This window comes from Bubalus bubalis, chromosome 6, assembly GCF_019923935.1.
Source record: "Bubalus bubalis isolate 160015118507 breed Murrah chromosome 6, NDDB_SH_1, whole genome shotgun sequence".
In the NCBI taxonomy this organism is placed as follows: domain Eukaryota; kingdom Metazoa; phylum Chordata; class Mammalia; order Artiodactyla; family Bovidae; genus Bubalus; species Bubalus bubalis.
In genome coordinates, this window is record NC_059162.1 from 100688657 (window position 1) to 100709524 (window position 20868).

The 20868-nt window shown below is 51.1% G+C and overlaps 2 protein-coding genes across 7 annotated transcripts; one reads left to right on the forward strand and one right to left on the reverse strand.

Annotated features, from left to right (window-relative positions):
* Nucleotides 1–770: 770 nt before the first annotated feature.
* On the reverse strand, nt 771–4208 carry UROD (uroporphyrinogen decarboxylase). Of its 5 annotated transcripts, none has more exons than XM_025288848.3 (10): nt 4052–4208; nt 3263–3375; nt 3062–3141; nt 2924–2986; nt 2510–2707; nt 2245–2406; nt 1750–1887; nt 1482–1630; nt 1335–1401; nt 771–1005 (listed from the first exon to the last, which is right to left on the reverse strand). In XM_025288848.3, exons 1-10 carry the CDS (start codon nt 4069–4071, stop codon nt 844–846), a joined length of 1152 nt encoding a protein of 383 aa, XP_025144633.1. In that variant the 5' UTR covers nt 4072–4208; the 3' UTR covers nt 771–843. The 5 variants fall into 5 exon arrangements, with proteins under 5 accessions (XP_025144633.1, XP_025144635.2, XP_006052635.1 ...); XM_025288850.3 differs by having other exon boundaries at nt 771–1060; XM_006052573.4 differs by having other exon boundaries at nt 1482–1582; nt 4052–4207.
* A 2829-nt stretch (nt 4209–7037) lies between these two features.
* HECTD3 (HECT domain E3 ubiquitin protein ligase 3) lies at nt 7038–14989 on the forward strand. 2 transcript variants are annotated; one of them, XM_025288852.3, is made up of 21 exons: nt 7038–7485; nt 7637–7797; nt 8029–8121; nt 8201–8336; nt 8582–8697; nt 8783–8896; nt 9040–9122; nt 9566–9731; nt 9934–10015; nt 10656–10838; nt 10980–11032; nt 11213–11277; nt 11438–11541; nt 11789–11938; nt 12047–12136; nt 13067–13273; nt 13519–13648; nt 13731–13805; nt 13927–14008; nt 14148–14219; nt 14379–14989. In XM_025288852.3, exons 1-21 carry the CDS (start codon nt 7117–7119, stop codon nt 14461–14463), a joined length of 2616 nt encoding a protein of 871 aa, XP_025144637.1. In that variant the 5' UTR covers nt 7038–7116; the 3' UTR covers nt 14464–14989. The 2 variants fall into 2 exon arrangements, with proteins under 2 accessions (XP_025144637.1, XP_006052636.2); XM_006052574.4 differs by having other exon boundaries at nt 11819–11938.
* The last annotated feature ends 5879 nt before the right edge of the window (nt 14990–20868 follow it).

Genomic DNA, 20868 nt, shown 5'->3' on the forward strand with positions numbered 1-20868 from the left:
AACCAGAAATTGTGTTTTTTCAATAAATGGGGCCCTTCTCTGTATTCTCCATCACCCTGGCTGGGACAGGGAGCTGGTTAGGCCTATATAGCACAGAGGGTTCCTAGCACTGTAATAAGATGTGGAATAACAAATGAAGAATTTCCTACCGCACCAGACCGCTTTCCAGAGCTCACAGGCACATCAGGGCCGGACCCCAGAAAGTAGGTACCATTATGATGAACAGAAACATCAAGATATTGAGAAAATCAGAGGGTATACACAGAAAAGAAGCCTATTGGTGTCAGAAGCCTTCTCAGCTCCGTGATGCATGTCTAAGCAACTCAGCCGATCTTTATGCCCTCTTCCCAACTTTCCCGGTCAAAGCTGAAGGCCTCTCAGCTTCTTCCTGCTGACCTAGACTCCATCTTCCTCAACAGGCCTTTCTGAATATTCTAACCATTTCTGTGTCCCTCTCTGATCTATACACTCTTCCTCCCCAGACACAAAGCCCTGGCTTCACATGCTGTAGGGACCCCATTTCCCTGTACATGTCACAGCTCCCACTCCTAGGAATATCTATGCAACCCCATGTGGCTCTGGGGCTTGGAGATCTGAGAGAACATTGGTGTCAGGGCCCTGACATGAAGTCCAACAGTGCCTAGGCACTGATATCTGAGCTCCAAGGACTTGTGGCAGAGGATGCAAGAAGCAGCCCAGGGAAGGAAGAGGCTAAGAAGGAATGGAGGATAAGGGCACAGATCTTTCACAAACAAAACCACATGCAAGACTCCAACTCTTGAACTTTTATTCTCCTGGAAACAATCATCTGTGTCAGCGGTACTTCAGGGAAAAGGGACGTGCTCAATTCTGTCGAAGCAGGCGAGAGTGTTTGTGCACGGCATCCACAAAGGCTCCCACATGTTCCGGGTCCATGTCAGGGTAAAGTCCATGGCCCAGGTTGGCAATGTAGCGCTGTGGCCCAAAGTCATTCAGCATCTGCTGCACCAGCTTCCCAATCTCCTCCTGGGGGGACCAACAGGGCACTGGCTACAGGGGGGCCAGCACGCCTCTGTCCTCCCTGTATGTAACAGTGACACACACGGAGGCACTCAGTATTACTGTCATTCAAAAAACTACTGGATCCCTAGCATGGACCAGGCACTAAGAAGAGCCAAATGAACGAAATCAATGAAAAGAAACTCCTGCCTTCCTCGAGTCCATGTTGTGAATGGAGTAGAAGGGAGGGATAAACCGATGATGAAAACACACACATAGTAATAAACACAACCACATCCAGAACCATGAGAGTGCAGACAAAGTCACCAACACACACACAAGAACCTGGTTGTTACCTCAGATGCATACAGGGCACAGGGGTCCAGGTTGCCCTGCAGGGTCACCGTCTTTCCCACGCGTTCCCTGGAAGCAGAGTCAGGGCCCTGTTCTGGTGACTGCACATACTGTAGCCGTCCCCTGCTCCACCACCTTCCATCACTCACCGGGCTTTCTCGGGGGCCACTGTCCAGTCTAGCCCAACCACCTCGTAGCCAGCCTGGGCCAGCTCCTCCAGGGCAAAATGTCCATCCTTAGCAAAGATGATCTGGGGGAAAGGGCAAATCTCAGGCTGCAGACAGCTTTGCTCTGCTGGCTATTAATAATATACCTCAGTCATACTTCTGCTGCCCTCTAGTGGTCACTTAGTTCCATGCAGGACTTAACCTGATGGCTCCACCGGCCCACCTTCACTCAGCCCACCCCCATCCTTACCATGGGCACTGGTGCCAGGCCTGCCTCCTGCAGCCCGGCCTTCACTCGCTTGGACACATCACGGATGTAGGGCAGTGCAAACTTACTGAAGAGTTGTGGGCCAAGATGCCCTGCATGGGACTCAAAGAGCTGCAGTGCCTACAATTACAGGGTGGTGAAAATAAATGAAACACATAACATACAAAGAGGAGGCACACGTAGAATATGCCTCAATTTTCCCCAAGTGACTTCATCCCTGAGATTGCCTAAGCCTATAAACCTAGTTCCAGTCAAAAAGTTTTGCCTTTTCCAGATCCCAGTGCTAGCTTTGGTCTTTGAACAGAGCACTAAACCCCCCTGCCAGTATCTGGGCTTAGCTGCTCCAGCCAGATCATTGCAGGTCAAGCCTCTTTTATGCCTGGCAATAAGATACCTAGCTTCTCAGGTATAAGGAACTGTATTGTTTCTGGTCCTTAAACATTAAGCCCCAGGCTATGTCTCTCCCTCAGGTCTTACCTGGGCACCAGCAGCCACTTGTCCCACCAGATAAGGGACAAGAGCATCAGTGAGGATGCGAAGCAGCTGGTGACTGGCTTGTGGTCTCTGGTAAAGCCAGCGCTTGGCCTGAGACATGGTGCTTGAGCCGCCACCCTCAACCATGTATGTCATCAGAGTCCACTGCAAAAGGCAAAAGCCAGATTGACCCTTCCTTCCCTTGTCTTCACCCAGACCTGCCAAAGTAACTTCTCCAAGCCCAAGTCCTTTCCCTGGTCCATATTACCGGGGCACCAGCAAAGCCAATCAGTGGCACACGCCCAGCCAGCTGCTGTCGAGTGAGGGTGATGGCCTGGAACACATAGCCCAGCTCAGAGGCCACTGTTGCTGGATCCCGGAGGCGCTCTAAGTCCCGCTCTTCTCTTAATGGTTCTGGGAAGCTGGGCCCTTTGCCAGGCACCATGGTCACCTCCATGCCCAGTGCCTGGCAGGGGAGAAAACATCTGGGTTCCCAACCTGTAACTCCTGGAGAATGAGATCTGTTCAACCCATGCCAGGAAGGAGGAAAAGGAGAATGAAACAGCCAAGCTCCATCTCCTCCAGCCTATTTTTCCCTCTGCCCCATAAGGGTAAGTGCTTTTCTTGAGCCTTGACTGTCCTTTCTGTTTTACACATTTGCGAGTCAGATCTGAGCAGGTACCTGGGGTACGACAAGGATGTCGGAGAAGATGATGGCAGCATCCAGAGGGAAGCGACGCAGTGGCTATAGGGAACAGAAGACAGATTGCTAGGTGGCCTGCGGAGAACATAAATCCCTCCTCTTTTGTCGACCCCTCACCTGCAGGGTAAGTTCACAGCAGGCTTCTGGGGAGCGACAGGTGCTGAAAAAGTCCTGGGCAGCCCGAGTTTCCCTAAACTCTGCAGACAGAAAAGGTAAGGCAGGGCTCAGCCTTGGGGAACCTCCAAGAGCCCTTCTCTGCCCCTCCAAAACTTTTCACTCTCCAGAGTTTTACCTAGACTCCGAGGCCCTGACCCTGACCTGGTAAGTAGCGTCCTGCCTGCCGCATGCACCAAACAGGAGTGTAGTCTGTTTCTTCTCCCCAGGCTGCTCGCAGGAAGGTGTCATTCTTAAGCTCCGGAAAACCCTGAGGTCTGGGGATCAGGAGGAGGGAAGGGTAGGTCTCAGTAAACTAGGCTGGGGGTTGGGCAGGGCTCGGGTTCTAAAGCCGGAGACAGTCCATCCAGCACGGCTATCTGCCTTCTCCAGACCAGCTACCAAGCTGCGCCTCCCCGCCGATTCCGCCCTCTCTCTGCCTATCAGGTGGTGTACAGAACTAGAAGGGCCGGTGCTGGGGCCTTTACCCTACGCATAGCCCCAGTTTCCCCAGGCTCAAAGCCACTGGAAGGACTAGGAGAGTGCGGGTGAGGAGACGAAAACTCACTTAGGAGAATTGGTGAGGGGAGGGGATGTCTCTGGAACAAGAGTATCCATGGGCTAGTTCCGGGGCTGGAAGGTTTTGGGGCTGAAAAATCTCCAGACGGGGGCGGAAAGTCATGGGGGGGATCAGAGATCAAAGTCCGAAATGGGGATCTTAGTTGAGGATTAGAAAGTCCAGGGGGCGTCTCCTAAATTAAGGTCTGGGGTACGCAGTCCAGCTAGGTAGTCCCTGGGATGAATATTTTAAGAATCCATGGTTGGAGGATTTGGAATCCCAGCGACTTGGGTTCTCCGGGCTGGGGAAGAAGGGTATAGGAACAGATTCCTAGGCTGGAAGATTCAGATCAGAAGCCCCTATGACCACACTGCGTGGTGATCCAGAGAACTCACCTAGACTCTTTCGCCTCCATGATAAGCTGTCCGTAAACGCGAGCACAGTCCCCGTTATAGACTGAATCTGAGCCTGCCCTCTGCCCAGGCTCCGCCCCTTCCAGGGATGAGCCAGGGCAGTCGCCATATTGGAGGTCACATGATCAGGCTCCCGCTACCGCTCCTGGGCTGCCCCAGCTGCTGCCGGTAGGACCCCACCCCTAGTCTCTTCACCGTAAATTCCGCTGTAGCGACGCAACAACAAACACACATCCACCCCCACCCCCCAAAGAACTTTGCTGTAAGTACACTTCGCATGGTGTGAGGAGTTTGCTCTCCTCTGACGGCCTGGGAATCCCAGAAAACTCGGCCCAAGGCTCACTTTTCACTCCCACTGTCCACGATTCTAATAATTTTATGCCGGGCCCAACCAGCCACAACTGTGGTAGAACAAAGTTGTACAGGAAACTGAAATAATTAAATATTTATATTACCTAGAAAGAGGCGGGCACTATAGTAGGTGCAGAGGTTACAGTGGTGAACAAGGCATTTTCTTCCTCTAAAGAACTACAGACTGATGAGGAAACATAGAAATCAGCAATCACAATGGTAAATGTTTTAAAGGGAAAAAGCTAGACGCAAGTAGCAAGGACTCCATTTAACTGGGGAAAGCAATAGGGTATTCCAAGCAAAGGGAATAGCATGTGCAAAGAGAAGATGCAAAAGAGCAATTAGCTTAATGGAAAACAGGATATCAAGCTAGTGGATTTAAATAATCTGGAACTATCCACAGACTTCAGCTCATGCAGGCCTTTGTTAAGTGCACGTATTCACTTTATCTTGTAGTAGTGTGACAGCATACAAATAGCTTGGAGAGATCAGAAGAGAGGCACTATGTTCCCAACTTACTAAGACGAAAAAAATGGGAAACTCTCAAGATTACATGGGATTATTTATTTCTTGATACCTTTATTTGATAACTATATCAAAACAAAGTTTCCACCCAAGTGTCCATCAACAAATGAATGGATAAACAATATGTAGTGTATTTATACAATGGAACATTATTCAGCCATAAAAATAAAGTTCTGATACATGCAACAACATTGTTGTAACACTATGCTGAGTGAAGTAAGACACACACAAAATGACAAATACTGTATCATTCCACTCATCTGAAATATCTAGAATAGGCAAATTCATAGAGGCAAAAAGCAGATTAGAGCTTTAGTAGATTAGTCCCCAGGGACTAGGGAGTGGGGACAATGAGGAGTTACTGCTTAAGGATACAGAGTTTCCTGTTTGGGGTGATGAAAAAGTTTTGGAAATAGATAATTGTACACTTTTAAAAAATGGTCAAGATCGCAAATTTTGTTATACGTATTATTTACTATTAAAAATTAATGTTATATATTAAAAAACAGTGGTTTGTAAACTTTAAATTTGTACACTTTATATGGTATAAGTTACATCTCAGACTGGTTCCAAATAGAAAAAGGAGTACGTCAAGGCTGTATATTGTCACCCTGCTTATTTAACTTCTGTGCAGAGTACATGAGAAACGCTGGGCTGGAAGAAGCACAAGTTGGAATCAAGATTGCCGGGAGAAATATCTATAACCTCAGATATGTAGATGACACCACCCTTATGGCAGAAAGTGAAGAGGAACTAAAAAGCCTCTTGATGAAAGTGAAAGAGGAGAGTGAAAAAGTTGGCTTAAAGCTCAACATTCAGAAAATGAACATCATGGCATCTGGTCCCATCACTTCATGGGAAATAGATGGGGAAACAGTGGAAACAGTGTCAGACTTTATTTTGGGGGGCTCCAAAATCACTGTAGATGGTGACTGCAGCCATGAAATTAAAAGACACTTACTCTTTGGAAGAAAAGTTATGACCAACCTAGATAGCATATTCAAAAGTAGAGACATTATTTTGCCAACAAAAGTCTGTCTAGTCAAGGCTATGGTTTTTCCTGTGGTCATGTATGGATGTGAGAGTTGGACTGTGAAGAAAGCTGAGCACTGAAGAATTGATGCTTTTGAACTGTGGTGTTGGAGAAGACTCTTGAGAGTCCCTTGGACTGCAAGGAGATCCAACCAGTCCATTCTGAAGGAGATCAGCCCTGGGATTTCTTTGGAAGGAATGATGCTAAAGCTGAAACTCCAGTACTTTGGCCACCTCATGCAAAGAGTTGACTCATTGGAAAAGACTCTGATGCTGGGAGGGATTGGGGGCAGGAGGAGAAGGGGACGACAGAGGATGAGATGGCTGGATGGCATCACTGACTCGATGGACGTGAGTCTGAGTGAACTCCGGGAGTTGGTGATGGACAGGGAGGCCAGGCCTGCTGCGATTCTTGGGGTCGCAGGGAGTCGGACACGACTGAGCAACTGAACCGAACAACTTCTGTACATGGTTTGTTTGTTTTTGCCTCCTCTCTTCCCACGTTGGCCTTTCCTCTCATTTGGTTTATAATTACTGGGAGAAACTGGATAATGATCACCAGTGCTCTGAGAAACTGGATAATGATCACCAGTTACTCCTGAGGAGTAACCACCAGGAGCAAGTCTAAATGACTCAAGAGTCCTGTCAGCAGCCAGGCTGGGGAGGAATCATTTTCCCAAACATTTTAATCACACTACTCCTAGGATGGGAAGCCTGACAGGATAGCTAACAGATTCTTAAAGATTCAGCTGGTTGTACTGAGACTCACTGGGAGCAGGGAAGCTCCAGAAGGTTGAAGGAATAGCGTTTCGGGCTCGATAGGATGGATGGTGGCTTAAAGGAGAGTAGTAGCAATGGGGGTAAGTGGTAGTAGCAATGGGAATGGAGTGGGGAGATTGATCAGGTAGAAACTTCGGAACTTGGGTCTGGCTGACTGAGTGGAAGACACAGAAATAGATAACAGGATTGAGTATCCAAGTACACAGGACAATACGGCGACACATGAGGTGCGCTTAGTCCAGAACTTACGGCGAAGGCTGGTCGAGGGCGGGGCTGAAGGTGGTGGGAAGCCCTGTCTGCTGGTTCGGCCGAAGCGCCTCCGCCCGGATCGCCCCCGGGCTTCCCTGGGCCACACCGCCATGGCTGGCCCGGGTCCGGGCGCGGCGCTAGAGTCCCCGCGACAGCTGCTGGGCCGTGTACGCTTTCTGGCGGAGGCAGCGAAGAGCCTCCGTGCCGGGCGGCCGCTGCCGGCGGCGCTAGCTTTTGTGCCCCGCGAGGTGCTCTACAAGCTTTACAAGGACCCGGCGGGACCGTCGCGCGTGCTGCTGCCGGTGTGGGAGGCGGAAGGCCTGGGGCTGCGTGTGGGAGCCACGGGCCCGGCCCCCGGTACCGGCTCCGGGGCCCTCCGCGCGGCCCGCGACAGCATCGAGCTGCGGCGCGGCGCCTGCGTGCGCACCACAGGCGAAGAGCTGTGCAACGGCCACGGGCTCTGGGTGAAGCTGACCAAGGTGCAAAAGATCCCGGGACCAGGGAAGCCCCTGACTGTTCCCCTCCCCCATATAGAGTTGACTTAGCGTCCGGTGCCCTTCGCCCTGGGCTGGGCAGGGCGGGCCGCTGGCAGTTCCCTGACGGCTGTCCTCGTCTGGTGCGTCCCGGCAGGAGCAGCTGGCGGAACACCTGGGCGACTGCGGGCTGGATGAAGGCTGGCTCCTGGTGTGCCGCCCGGCCGAGGGCGGGGCCCGCCTGGTACCCATCGACACTCCAGACCACCTCCAGCGGCAGCAGCAGCTCTTCGGAGTGGACTACCGCCCGGTGCTCAGGTCCTGCACTGGGAGGGGTGGGGCTTGCTGGCCGACTGCCAGGTCCTAGACTGGCACAGCCCGGGCGGAGTGATCTGATAGGATTGACAGCAAAAAGGGCGGGACCTAAAGGGAGCTGGGGTGGGGCTTCTGGAGTCATGGTTTTGAAAAGCCAGAGCGCTGGAGAAGGCTCCAGGGTCTTCTCCCGCCCTCTGAGGTCTCCATATCCCGTCCCCCATTCTGTGCGCACAGATGGGAACAGGTGGTGGACTTGACATACTCGCATCGCCTGGGATCAAGGCCTCAGCCGGCCGAGGCATACACTGAAGCTGTACAAAGGCTACTGTGAGTAAGCTGGGATGGGCTGGGGAGGAAGGAGCTCCAGGTCTGGGCCCTACCTAATTAGGGACTTGGGGTCGCTTAGCTATGTGCCCCCGACGTGGACCTACGAGTGCGACGAGGACCTGATCCACTTCTTGTACGACCACCTGGGCAAGGAGGATGAGAACCTGGGTAGCGTGAAGCAGTATGTGGAGAGCATAGACGTTTCCTCCTACACGGTGGGTGCTGGGACTCCTCCCACCCCAAGCAAGATGTAGTAACATCTTGCTAGATTCGGAACTCTTACCTCTAAGCCACAGCCAAACCTGAATCCCCACAGGCCAGACTCAGGCCACCCCCCAGTCTTGGAAGTCCTATAGGAATCCCTCGACACCTCCGCCCTTACCAGATGGATTTCCAGCTCAGCTCCACTGTGCTTTCTCTCTTGTGCTCCCTGGCCCATCCGCCTCTCTACCCTCCCCAGGAGGAGTTCAATGTGTCCTGCCTGACAGACAGCAACGCGGACACCTACTGGGAGAGCGATGGGTCCCAGTGCCAGCACTGGGTACGGCTGACCATGAAAAAGGGCACCATTGTCAAGTGAGTGGGCTCTGAGCACAACAGGGTGGGTGAGCCACGTACCTGTGAGTGTGTAAAGACACATGTGCACCCTCTTAACCCTCAGGAAACTACTACTCACAGTGGATACCACAGATGACAACTTTATGCCTAAGCGGGTGGTGGTCTATGGGGGTGAAGGGGACAACCTGAAGAAGCTGAGTGACGTGAGCATTGACGAGTGAGTGAACTGACCTGGGCTGGGAGGTGGGACATGATCCTGGGAGCAGGATCTGGCCTAGTTTGGAGGCACAAGGTGGACTGTGACCCCAGCAACCCCTGATGACAAGGGGTTTCCAAAGTTCCTCATATTCATCCCCTCAGGACCCTGATCGGGGACGTCTGTGTCCTGGAGGACATGACTGTCCACCTCCCAATCATCGAGATCCGCATCGTCGAGTGCCGAGGTGGGGCTTAAGGCCATAAGGAGGGAAAGGGAGCCACAGCATGTAGATGGGGGTTAGCTGGCAGTGAGTGTGGAGTGAAGGAGATGGACTTGGAGTTGGGATAAAGGTGACAACTGAACTAATGCCAAGATCTGAAGCTTTGGGGCCCAAGCCAAGGGGACGGTGCTGGGTATAGGCCTGCCTTAAAGCCATAGAAGTGCTTGGGCTCCCCTGGAAGAGGAATGGAGTTGGGACCTTCAGGCATCCCCATATTATAGTGGTGGATGGAGGAACTAGCACAGAATATAATCATCAGAATCGGGTGATAGAAGGGGATCCCAAAGGTCCCAAGTTTCTAGGGACTAAGGGTGACACAAAGCTGAGCATTAAGGAGCCATTCTCAGGTCTCGGGGCCAAAGAGGCAGCAGGCGCCATAAGTGAGCTCACTCTGACTCTTCCCCCAGATGACGGGATTGATGTGCGTCTTCGAGGGGTCAAGATCAAGTCTTCTAGACAGCGAGAATTAGGGCTAAATGCAGACCTGTTTCAGCCCACCAATCTCGTGCGATACCCACGCCTAGAAGGCACTGACCCGGAAGTACTGTACCGCAGAGCTGTTCTCCTGCAGAGGTGGCTGTGGTCCTGGGCCAGTTAGTCCCTCCCCCCACCCCCCATCCTGAGCCTTTTGTCTGACCTTATATCGTATGCTATTCCACTTCAAGAGGCAGAGAGCCCCTGGGCCCTGCCTTCTCCTGTCCCTGTGTGTTGGGGGTGCTGAGAGGGTCTTGCATCTATGACTTCAGCCGCAATTACCTTTACTCAACCTCCCCAGATTCATAAAGATCTTAGACAGCGTCCTGCACCACCTGGTACCGGCCTGGGACCACACGCTGGGCACCTTTAGTGAGATTAAGGTGAGCCTGACTCACTCAGTGCTGGTCTTGGCACTGGGCACCCCTTTCTGCAGTTGTTCACGCTTCATCAGAAAGTTCTTAGATCTACTCTAGGCCTAGACTTAGCTAGGCTCTGGGAACATAGGAAGAAATCCAGACACAAATAATCAAAATTTAGTGTTTAGGGTCCTATTTGCCAGAGAGTATGTGAAATACACAGAGCTTGGGGAGGAGAGGTGACAGCATGGACAGGGCAGGTTATATGAAAGGTGCCCACTGGGAGTTCCTAGCTGCTCAGGATGACTTGAGAGAAGCATAGCAATAGATGTGAGTGTGACATGGGATGAGGCAGGAAGAGGTGGGCAGGAGGCTGGCCCTGGTAGCCAACGGCACCGGGGCTAGACTTTGTTCCTGGTCAGTGGAGCCATTGGGAAGTTTTTATGTAAGATAACGACAAAGTTGGGTTTTTATGTAAGGTAACGACAAAATTGGGTTTTAGAAAGCTTCCCCTAGTGGCTGGACTAAGGAAGAGACTGAAAGCAAGGACCAGGGATAGAGTAGGCTTGAACTGGCCCCGTGGGGTTGGAACAGAGAAATGTTCCAGGGCCTGGACAGAGGCTGACTGCCTGCCAGCCCCGCTCTGGCCACTTCTCCCCACCAGCAAGTGAAGCAGTTCCTGCTGCTGTCACGCCAGCGGCCAGGCCTGGTGGCCCAGTGCCTGCGTGACTCAGAGAGCAGCAAGCCCAGCTTCATGCCACGTCTGTACATCAACCGGCGCCTTGCCATGGAACACCGTGCCTGCCCCTTACGGGATCCCGCGTGCAAGAACGCTGTCTTCACCCAGGTCTGGTCACCTGGGGTCAGAGCAAGGGCGGGTCAGCAGGGGGACTAGGGGGCACTGGGCCAGGAGGGACCTGAGCAAGGCCTTTGGGCAAGAGTGGGGTCGGACGTTCTCACAGCTCCCACCCCTTCTCCCTGGCCCCAGGTTTACGAAGGCCTCAAGCCCTCTGACAAGTATGAAAAGCCCCTGGACTACAGGTATGGCTTGGGGGCAGGGGACCTGCTCAGGGCACACATGGACCCATGTCCACCCACACACTGCCTCTGGACCCCTCAGCATTACCCCTCTGTAGCCCCTACTCCTGGGTCGACCCTGGGCTGGTGGGTCATCCTGAGCCCTAGCCTGGTGTAATGATAGAGACTTACCCCTCCTTACAGGTGGCCCATGCGCTATGACCAGTGGTGGGAGTGTAAATTCATTGCAGAAGGCATCATTGACCAAGGTGAGGCCTTGAGGGCCAGTAGCAAGAGTCCTGCCATATTGAGAGTGGTTGGGTTATCTGGGGTGACCAGCTAAGCTAGATAGGGGGCTTGCTTCTTACCCCATCATGGGGGCTGGGGCTCTTGTGTGCCTCAGCTGAGAGCATCTGTCTGTCCTTTTAGGAGGTGGTTTCCGGGACAGCTTGGCAGACATGTCAGAAGAACTGTGCCCTAGCTCGGCGGACACCCCTGTGCCTCTGCCCTTCTTTGTACGAACGGCCAACCAGGTAAGCCCCCCCCACCTCCCAAATTGTTTCTGCTGTTCTGTCTCTGCACACCTCCCAGGCCCCAGACTAAGCCGGAGAAGGAACAGGGAGAGACTGAACTGCCCGGGGCAGCTTCTGGGCAGACTGATGGAGTCATTGTATGTTCAGAGGGCTCCTTCAGGGCCGCTCCGTGGAAGGTGTTCAGGCAGGGAAGGTGTTCAAGGAAGTCGTTGAGGCATCTGGGGTAACACAGGTGGGTCCATCACAGGCCATGCTGACAGCTCTGTCTCGGGGGCAGGGCAACGGCACAGGCGAGGCCCGGGACATGTATGTGCCCAACCCCTCCTGCCGGGACTTTGCCAAGTATGAGTGGATTGGACAGCTGATGGGGGCTGCCCTTCGGGGTAAGGAGTTCCTGGTGAGTAGCCTAATCTGCACCCTACCAGCTTAGTCCTGGCTCTTGGAAAGAAGAGCCAGCCAAACCCGGGCAGTTCGGGGCACGAAGACAGCAGTGTTTGTCCCACAGGTCCTGGCTCTACCGGGTTTCGTGTGGAAGCAGCTCTCTGGTGAGGAGGTGAGCTGGAGCAAGGACTTCCCAGCTGTGGACTCTGTGCTGGTGAGTTAGGGCCTGGACTGGGTTTCTCTGCCCAGCTCTCAAGCTTATTGCACCCCTAGGCTGTCCTGAACCTTCTCGTACCACACAGGTTTTCCCTTTCCCACCCATGTACTCCCATAGCTTCAATTCCTGTCACTGTTCTGGTGACCCTGAAAGGATTAATTACCTCTGGACCCAGCCTCTCTGCTAAGCCGAGGGCTATATATGCATTTACCTGCTGGATTTCTCTCCCAAGATGGCACCTTGGGCTCAGCACACTCTTCATCCTCTCCCTCTAGGACTCCCTGTCTCACAGTGGCACCACCACCCACCCCTCCCCTTGCCAAGCCCCTCAGGGTCATTCTTTACTCTTCTTTCTCCTCCCTCACCTCCCACATTCTGTCACATCTGCCTTTGGAATCTCCCCACCTCTCCCATCTCACTTCTGTCCCTCGGGTTTAGTCACCTTCCTTCCTGATCCAGCCACTGATTGCAGATCTGGTGACCATGTCTCCCTTCTTACCCATCTGATCTCCATAATCCCTTCAATGGTCCACCCTGGGCTTAGGATAAAATGCAGAGTCTGAAAAGACCTTACATGACTCCTGTATCTCTGGACACTTGCCCAGTTAGGTTCCTCAGGCCTTTTGCCTTTTTCACCTTATTTTAAGATGTTCTCTCTCCTGACTTCCTGGTGGCCCAGCCAATCATTTGGGTCTCAGCTTAGATGCCACTTCCCCCAGGACACCTTCCCTGATCTCCGTGGCTGGTTAGGCATCATCTTGATGCTGGGCTTCACAGCCTGTCTACTAACCCCCTCACTGCTCTCACTGCCTGCATAACAACCGCCTTGCCTGGCTGCCTCCCCTGCTTTCCTGTGAGCTTCTTGAGGAAAAACAAGACTATCTCCACAATGAAAAGCTGACCTTCCTGTCTCTCTTCAACCCCCAGGTGAAGCTCTTGGAAGTGATGGAAGGAATGGACAAGGAGACATTTGAGTTCAAATTTGGGAAGGAGCTAACATTCACCACTGTGCTGAGTGACCAGCAGGTGGTGGAGCTGATCCCTGGGGGTTCAGGCATCGTGGTGGGATATGAGGACCGTTCCCGTTTCATCCAACTGGTGCAGAAGGCACGGCTAGAAGAGAGCAAGGAGCAGGTACTACCCAGAGGCCAGTGGAACAGAGAGCTGTGGACAGCTCCCAGGAGCCAGAGCCCAGCCCAAGGGGCCACCAGAACCCAGCCCAAGAGCTCTGGCCCCTACCACCCCTCTGCCCCATATTCTTGCTGATCTGTGGGGCACAGAGGTACTTTATCTCCGTGAGTGGAGGCCAGGTGTCCCCACCACACCCAGAGCTGGGAGTTGTGCTGTCTTCTCCAGCCAGGCCTTCTCCCTCTCCCCAGGTGGCAGCCATGCAGGCAGGTCTGCTGAAGGTGGTGCCGCAGGCTGTGCTGGACTTGCTGACGTGGCAAGAATTGGAGAAGAAGGTGTGCGGGGACCCAGAGGTCACTGTGGATGCCCTGCGCAAGCTCAGTGAGTGTGGGGCCGGGCAGCACAGTCCCAGGGTGGGGCTTAAGGACCTCAGAATGAATTCTGTGTGGCTTTGTCCCACCAGCCCGGTTTGAGGACTTCGAGCCATCTGACACGCGGGTGCAGTACTTCTGGGAGGCACTGAACAACTTCACCAACGGTCAGTGGAGAGGGCAGAGGACTGCCTGGGTTCAGACTCCACTCCTGGGATACAGAGATGGGGGAGGTGGTCGAGTTTCCTCCACCAGCACATGGGCACTGATTTCCTTCTCCTCTGTCAGAGGACCGGAGCCGCTTCCTGCGCTTTGTCACTGGCCGCAGCCGTCTGCCGGCACGGATCTACATCTACCCAGACAAGCTGGGGTGAGAGCCGATGGAGGGGGAGGCCTAGTCGGAAGAGCCTGTGGCTGGCCTTTGCCCTCCGCCACGCACACATTCCCCTGTCAGACGCTGCCCTGTGCCCCTCCAATTTTCCTCATCTCTGGTCCCTCCACACCCCCAGCTATGAGACCACAGATGCGCTGCCCGAGTCTTCCACCTGCTCCAGCACCCTCTTCCTGCCGCACTATGCCAGGTGGGTTCCCTAAGTTCCAGCCTGGGGAGTGGGGCTTCTGGGAAATGTGACATCCTAGGGTGGAGGAGGGCTTCAGGGTACAAATTGGAGTCCCAGAGCCCCTGGTCATGATGGAGGGGCCTCTACACCTGGTGCTGAACAACTCCCTGCCCCCCACAGCGCCAAGGTGTGTGAGGAGAAGCTCCGATACGCTGCCTACAACTGTGTGGCCATTGACACCGACATGAGCCCTTGGGAGGAGTGAGTCGGCGCCAGGGGGCAGTCGCGGGCCTGCAGGATTGCGCCTGCGCCGGTCCCGTGCGGTCTCCCCCTGAGCACCCAGGGCAGACAGCTTCCCTGGACCAGCGCAGTCTGAGCAGAAAACGCCAGTGCACTGCACCCCTGGGTGCGGCTGAAGTGGGAGCAGCGGGTTGACACTGGTGGCCCAGCCCCACAGACCCTCAAGCCCTACACGTGCTCGGGTTTGCTTCTAGAGCTATTTCACCTCTTGTGAGAGGAATCTTCCACAAGCCCAGCACAAGCTGCCAGGCCTGAGCTACTTGAAGGGGGCCTTCTTCTAGCTCCCCACCTCATGGACTTTGTTTCAGTTTTTGACTCCTTTTTTTTTTTCTCCATATTTTTCTCTGGTTTCAGCCAAGACTAAAACTTTGTGGGGGCGGGGAAGGGGGACGGAGGCTCCTACCCCAACAAGTCTCCAGGGATGGATAGGGAGTGATAGCCATCCTCCTTGGTCACCTGAATCAAGAATAAAGCAACAACTGAACACCCTCCTCCTCACATACTGGTCTTTTCCTCCTCTCCCTCCATCCTCAAGGTGTGAGCTCCAACTTTCTTTCTCCAACTCAGTACCAACTGACAAAGTGCCACCACTGTCCCTGACTCAGAATATATAGCTACTCAACATTAAACCTCTACTACCGCTGCTGCTGCTGCTAAGTCACTTCAGTCGTGTCCGACTCTGTGTGACCCCATAGATGGCAGCCCACCAGGCTCCCCCGTCCCTGGGATTCTCCAGGCAAGAACACTGGAGTGGGTTGCCATTTCCTTCTCCAATGCGTGAAAGTGAAAAGTGAAAGCGAAGTCGCTCAGTCGTGTCCGACTCCTAGCGACCCCATGGACTGCAGCCTACCAGCCTCCTCCATCCATGGGATTTTCCAGGCAAGAGTACTGGAATGGGTTGCCATTGTCTTCTCCGAGCTCCTCTTTACCCAACTTTAAAACAAAACCTAGGCTTTAAACCTCCTCCTAGGTTTTATGCATGTCCTGCCCCAGCCTTTTCTCCCTTAAATGCTTCCGTGACACTCCATCCAAGAAGCTCTTGCACATGGAAAAGTTGAGTAAATGGATGAATTCATTCCTTCAGAGTATGTTTATTGGGCTCCTGAGGGATGTTAAAGAAGACTGTTCCAGGACTCAGGGGCCCTGCCAGGAGCCAAGGAGACATGTGTCAAGTGGGAGTGGTAGGGCTTCTCAGTGCAAACATGAAATCTGGAGCTGAGAGGGGAAATAAGGAGTCCTCTGCCCAGAAGCAGGAATAAAGCAGGCCTGGTGTCTTCTGGGATGGATGTGGTGATGTGGAGGGTGGGAGTCCGCCTTCGGGAATCAAGTGGGCAGAAGAATCTGACATCCTAGAGGACAGAGCTTGCAATGGCGGATAAAACACCCAAGTCAGGAAGTGACAGAAGAGGCAGCCCAGTGGCTACCCACCCCCACGCCGCCTCCAGGAACCACACAGCTAAGGTGCAGTCTCAGAACAAGTACTCCCCCACACACACTCCAAGAGATCCCTCCAGGTGGATGCATTCCCCACAGGGGGCCGTCCTCCTCAAGCACGGTCCCCAGAGAAGTCGCGCTCTCCCACCGCTTCCCTACGATGCCCTCTAGGGCGCGCCCGGACGCCGCCCTGCGGGAAAACTCCACCTGGGCTCTGAGATCCGCTCCGCTCCGCATTCCGGGGTGTGTGCATCCTCAAGACCACCACTCCGTAATTTGGAATCTGATGCTCCAGATGAGCCTGCCTGGCCCTGCGGCTTCCTGACCCCTACGCCTTGGGTGGTCCGCAGGAGACCGGCTCCGTTCCTCCTGCAGTCTCTTTCTGCCGGAGGCGCTGGAGCCGGAGAGGCAGCTACTCCCGCCCAGCTCCGCGCTTCCCGGCAAGTTCCCCCCACCTAGTCCCTCCACCCGGGGATTCTCTCCTCCTTCCCCTTCTCTGCTCTTCAGGGAAAGGCTTGGCCAGCACGAACCTGCCGGAGGTAGTCTGTTTCTGGTAGTGGCCACACGAAGGCCTTTCCAGGTAGTTCAGTGGTCAAGAATCCAAAGGGCTTCACAGGGGACTCCGCCGTAAAGGATCCGCCTGCTAATGCAGGAGATGCAGGTGACGCGGGTTGGATCCGTGGGTTGTCAAGATGCCCTGAAGGAGGAAATGGCAACCCACTCCAGTATTCTTGCCTGGGAAATCCCATGGACAGGAGAGCCTGGAGAGCTACAGACATGGGACCTAAGAGAATCAGACACGTCTGAGCAAGTACCTGCCACACAAGTCTTTGATCTGTCTTTTACCAAATTGGACCCACATTGTGTGTTTTGTAACTTGCTTTTCATTCATTCATTTATTCATTCAGTGAATACTTGGAGCAGCTATGTCAGGAGTCACGCTGGCTACAATGGGTAAAATGGTTACACAGATCATTTTTGTCATCTTGGGATTTTACCTTTAAGGGTGTGGCCAGTGCTCACTCAGTCATGTCCTACATCTTTTGCGATTCCATGGACTGTAACCGGGTAGGCTCATCTGTTCATGGGATTTTTCAGGCAAGAATACTGGAGTGGGTTGCCATGCCCTCTTCCAGGGGACCTTCCCCACCCAGGGATGGAACCTGCCTCACCTGTGTCTCCTGGATTGGAAGGAGGACTCTACCATTAGCACCTCCTGGCAAGCCCGAAGAGACACTTATTAAACAGGTAATCGCATAAATAACGGGCTTCCCAGATGGCGCTAGTGGTAAAGAATTCGCCTGCCCTTGCAAGAGACTCGGTTGGAACCGTGGGTGGGGAAGATCCCCTGGAGGAGGAAATGGCAGCCCTCTCCAGGATTCTTGCCTGGGAAATTCCATGGGCAGAGGAGCCTGGCGGGTTACAGTCCATGGAGTAGCAAGGAGTTGGACACGACTGAGCAGGCACACATAAACAACATTTAATAACATTCATGTAAGAGCTCCAGAGAAGAAGTGATGGATTTCATTAGAAGACAGAATCAGATGATTCTAACTAAAGTGGCTCAGCGGGGACTTCCCTGGTGGTCCAGTGCTTGAAATCTGCCTGTCAATACAGGAGACAGGAATTGGATCCCTGGTCCGGGAATGAGGATCCCGCATGCCCCAAAGCAACTAAGCCTGAGCAGCAACTAGAGAAGGCCCACACAGTAAAGAAGCCATGCACTGCAACCAAGACCAAGCGCTGCCAAAAATAATAAATAATTTTTTTAAAAAAGAATAGGAAATGGGAATACCAAAGAATTTAAAAAAAAAAAGCGGCTCAGAGAAATACTAAATCCTTAGGGAGAATAATGGTACAAAAACCAACTGAGAAGCATGTTGAGTCCTGTGTTACTGGAGTGTAAAGGGAAGAAAGAGATGAGACTCGCCTCGGAGGTTTTTAGAGGGTTTTATGTTGAGCAGCCATGAGAGGGTTCAGCAAAGGAGTGACATGATTAGATTGCTTTTGGCAGCCCCGTAGAGAATGAATTGAGAGGGAGAGACTACAGGCAAGGAGGAATCCAAGCAGGAAATAATGGTTGCTGGAACAAGGGTGATACTCATTTTCACCATTATTTTTATTGGCTGCATTGTATTACATTATAAGGCATTTCATAACTTGTATTCATTTCAAACCCTCAACAGATGGACATTAAGGTTGTTTACAAATTTCTGTATTAAAAACTATAAATGTTATAATAAACACCCTCATGCATATATCCTTGCATACCTATTTATTTTCTTAGAATAACTTCCTAAAATTGCTTCATCAAACTGCTGAATTGCCCTCTAGGAAGGATGTATCAATTTTCACTCCCATTAGTGTCTATTTCCTAAACTCTTACCAACTCTGGGCATTGAATTTAACACAGAGAAAAATTGTACGATTGTTATTTTAATTTGCACTGCTTTGATTATTTACAGCATTGAGCAATTATTTTTCTTCTTTAGGAACTGCTCTTTATTTTCACCCATTTTTCTATTCTTTAGATTCATTATTCTTTTCTTATTGATTTGTAACAATCTTTGTGTAGTACTAAAATAATAAGCACAGCGAGGCAGTGTGCTAAGTGCTGTTCATGCATTATCTTGTTTTATCTTCTCAACAACTCTGTGAAGTAAGTACTATTATTCTACTCATCTCCAGATGAGAAACCTGGCCTGCAAGCTCAGGTGTGTCTGACTCTGCAAGCCCATGGACTATGGCCCACCAGGCTTCTCTGTCCATGAGACTTTTCAGGCAAGAATACTGGAATGGGTTGTCATTTCTTCCTCCAGGGGATCTCCCTGACCCAGGGATCGAACCCACATCTCCTGCATCGTTAGGCAGACTCTTTACCACTGAGCCATCTGGGAAACTCAAGCAAAGATTAATTAACTTGCCCAGGGTAGGTAGTAAGTAATGAAGTTAGGATTTGGATGACAGTCTGCCAGCTTCAAAGCCTGCTGACGTGGTAACTAAGGCGCTGTGTCCTGAATATTAACCGCTTTGTTCTGTCAGGTGTTATAAATATGTCTTCTCAGCCTGTACTTTGCCATTTAATTTCATATATGTTCTTTTCTAATATACAAACTTTACAATTTTTATGAATTAAGTACTTCCCTGGTGGTTCAAACCTTCTCAGGTGGTGCATTGGGTAAAGAACCTGCCAGCAATGCATGAGACTCAGGAGATGTGGGTTCAATCCCTGGGTGGGGAAGGTCTCCTGGAAAAGGAAAAGGCAACCCACTGCAATATTCTTGCCTGGAAAATTCTATGGACAGGGGAGCCTAGTGGGCTACAGTACCTAGCATCGCAAAGAGTCAGATGTGACTGAGTGACTAAGCACACACACAACGGTGGTCTGGTGGCTAAGACTCCGTGCTCCTAATGCAGGGGGCCTGCGTTCAATCCCTGGTCAGGGAACTACATCAATGCCACATGCTACAGCTAAGAGTTCATGTACCACAACTACAGACCTTTTGAATTTCACTTTTGCCATTATCACTTCTCATTTATTAGCTACACTTTCATTTTGTTGGCCAATTCTCAATTATCCTTTTTTTTTTAATGTCACATGGGTTTATCACTGGGAGACAAGAAATTAACACAGTTACAGTCTTTGCTGTCTGTGAATGAACTGAATAAGAGATATGCAGTTACTAATCACCAGCAGACTTTAAAAAGTGACATGAGGACTTCCCTGGTGGTCCAGTGGCTGAGACTCCATGCTCCTGATGCAGGAGCCCAGGTTTGGTCTCTGGTCAGGGAACTAGCTCCCACAAGCTGCAATTAAAGTTTCGCATGATGCAACTAAAGATCCCATGTGCTGCCCAATGTAGCCACATAAATACATATTTTATTTTAAAATTTTAATTAACAATACATTGTCTACCTATATTTAAAAAAAATTTTTAAGTGACATGATTGTTTTCTCATGATGCACATCCATCATTATCCAAGTTGATTCTGACAATTTTTTATATTATTCTCCTCTCCTTTTATGGAGGAGAGAATTCTTGGAGGAATTTATTCCACCATTTCTACTGATGTTGCCTGTTCCTTTTGTATTTATTTCTAAATTTATTAGATAGAAAGTTGTGGACAGATTTAAATGAGACACAGTTCCCAAATTTCAGTAACTTCTGTAAAACGCTAAAACTTTATGCTGTCAATATGGTGTTCTCCCTCTCCCTGTCCCTCCTCCCTGCCTAACTTTTTTCATTTTCCCAAAGTACTTATCACTTTTTAATATATGGCACTGTTTACTGATTTATTATTTAAACTTCTTTTTTACTTATGCTGCCTCTCCCAGCTAAGATGAAGGCTGGATCCTTTTTTGTTCACTAATATATCCTAAGAGCCCAAAACTATTCTCGGCACATAGTAGTCATTCAACAAATAGCTGTTAAATAAATGAACTGTGGCCCATAAACTGTACTTTGAAATTTAAAAACAAGGAAAATCAGATATCTGAAGGTTTTTCCAATAAAGGAAGAAAATTAAAAATTGATTAAATCACTTATTTTTAAAGTGATCAGTTTAAAGCATAAATATCCAGATTCTGACCTTCAAAACCACCAACAATGAAAATTCTATGTGCTTGAAAAGAAATATTGAATTCCTAATTAATGAAGGTTCTTTCCTAGCTCTATAAAAACACTGTAGCATCATTTGCTCTCTAACTTATCATGAATCTATTAGGAAGCTGCTGGGCTTATTTACAAAAATAAAGCAAAAATATTTTAGGACCTGAAATTGGTTGCCAAAGAAGAGTTTCTCTTTCCATTTTTATCCTTCACTCAGCACTCTAAAAATAATTCCCTGTCCCAGTGACATGTCCTCAGCCAGATGGAGTAGATGAATATTGTGATATGGCCAGTAAATTCCCAAAGAGAGATTTCTTGCAGACTGT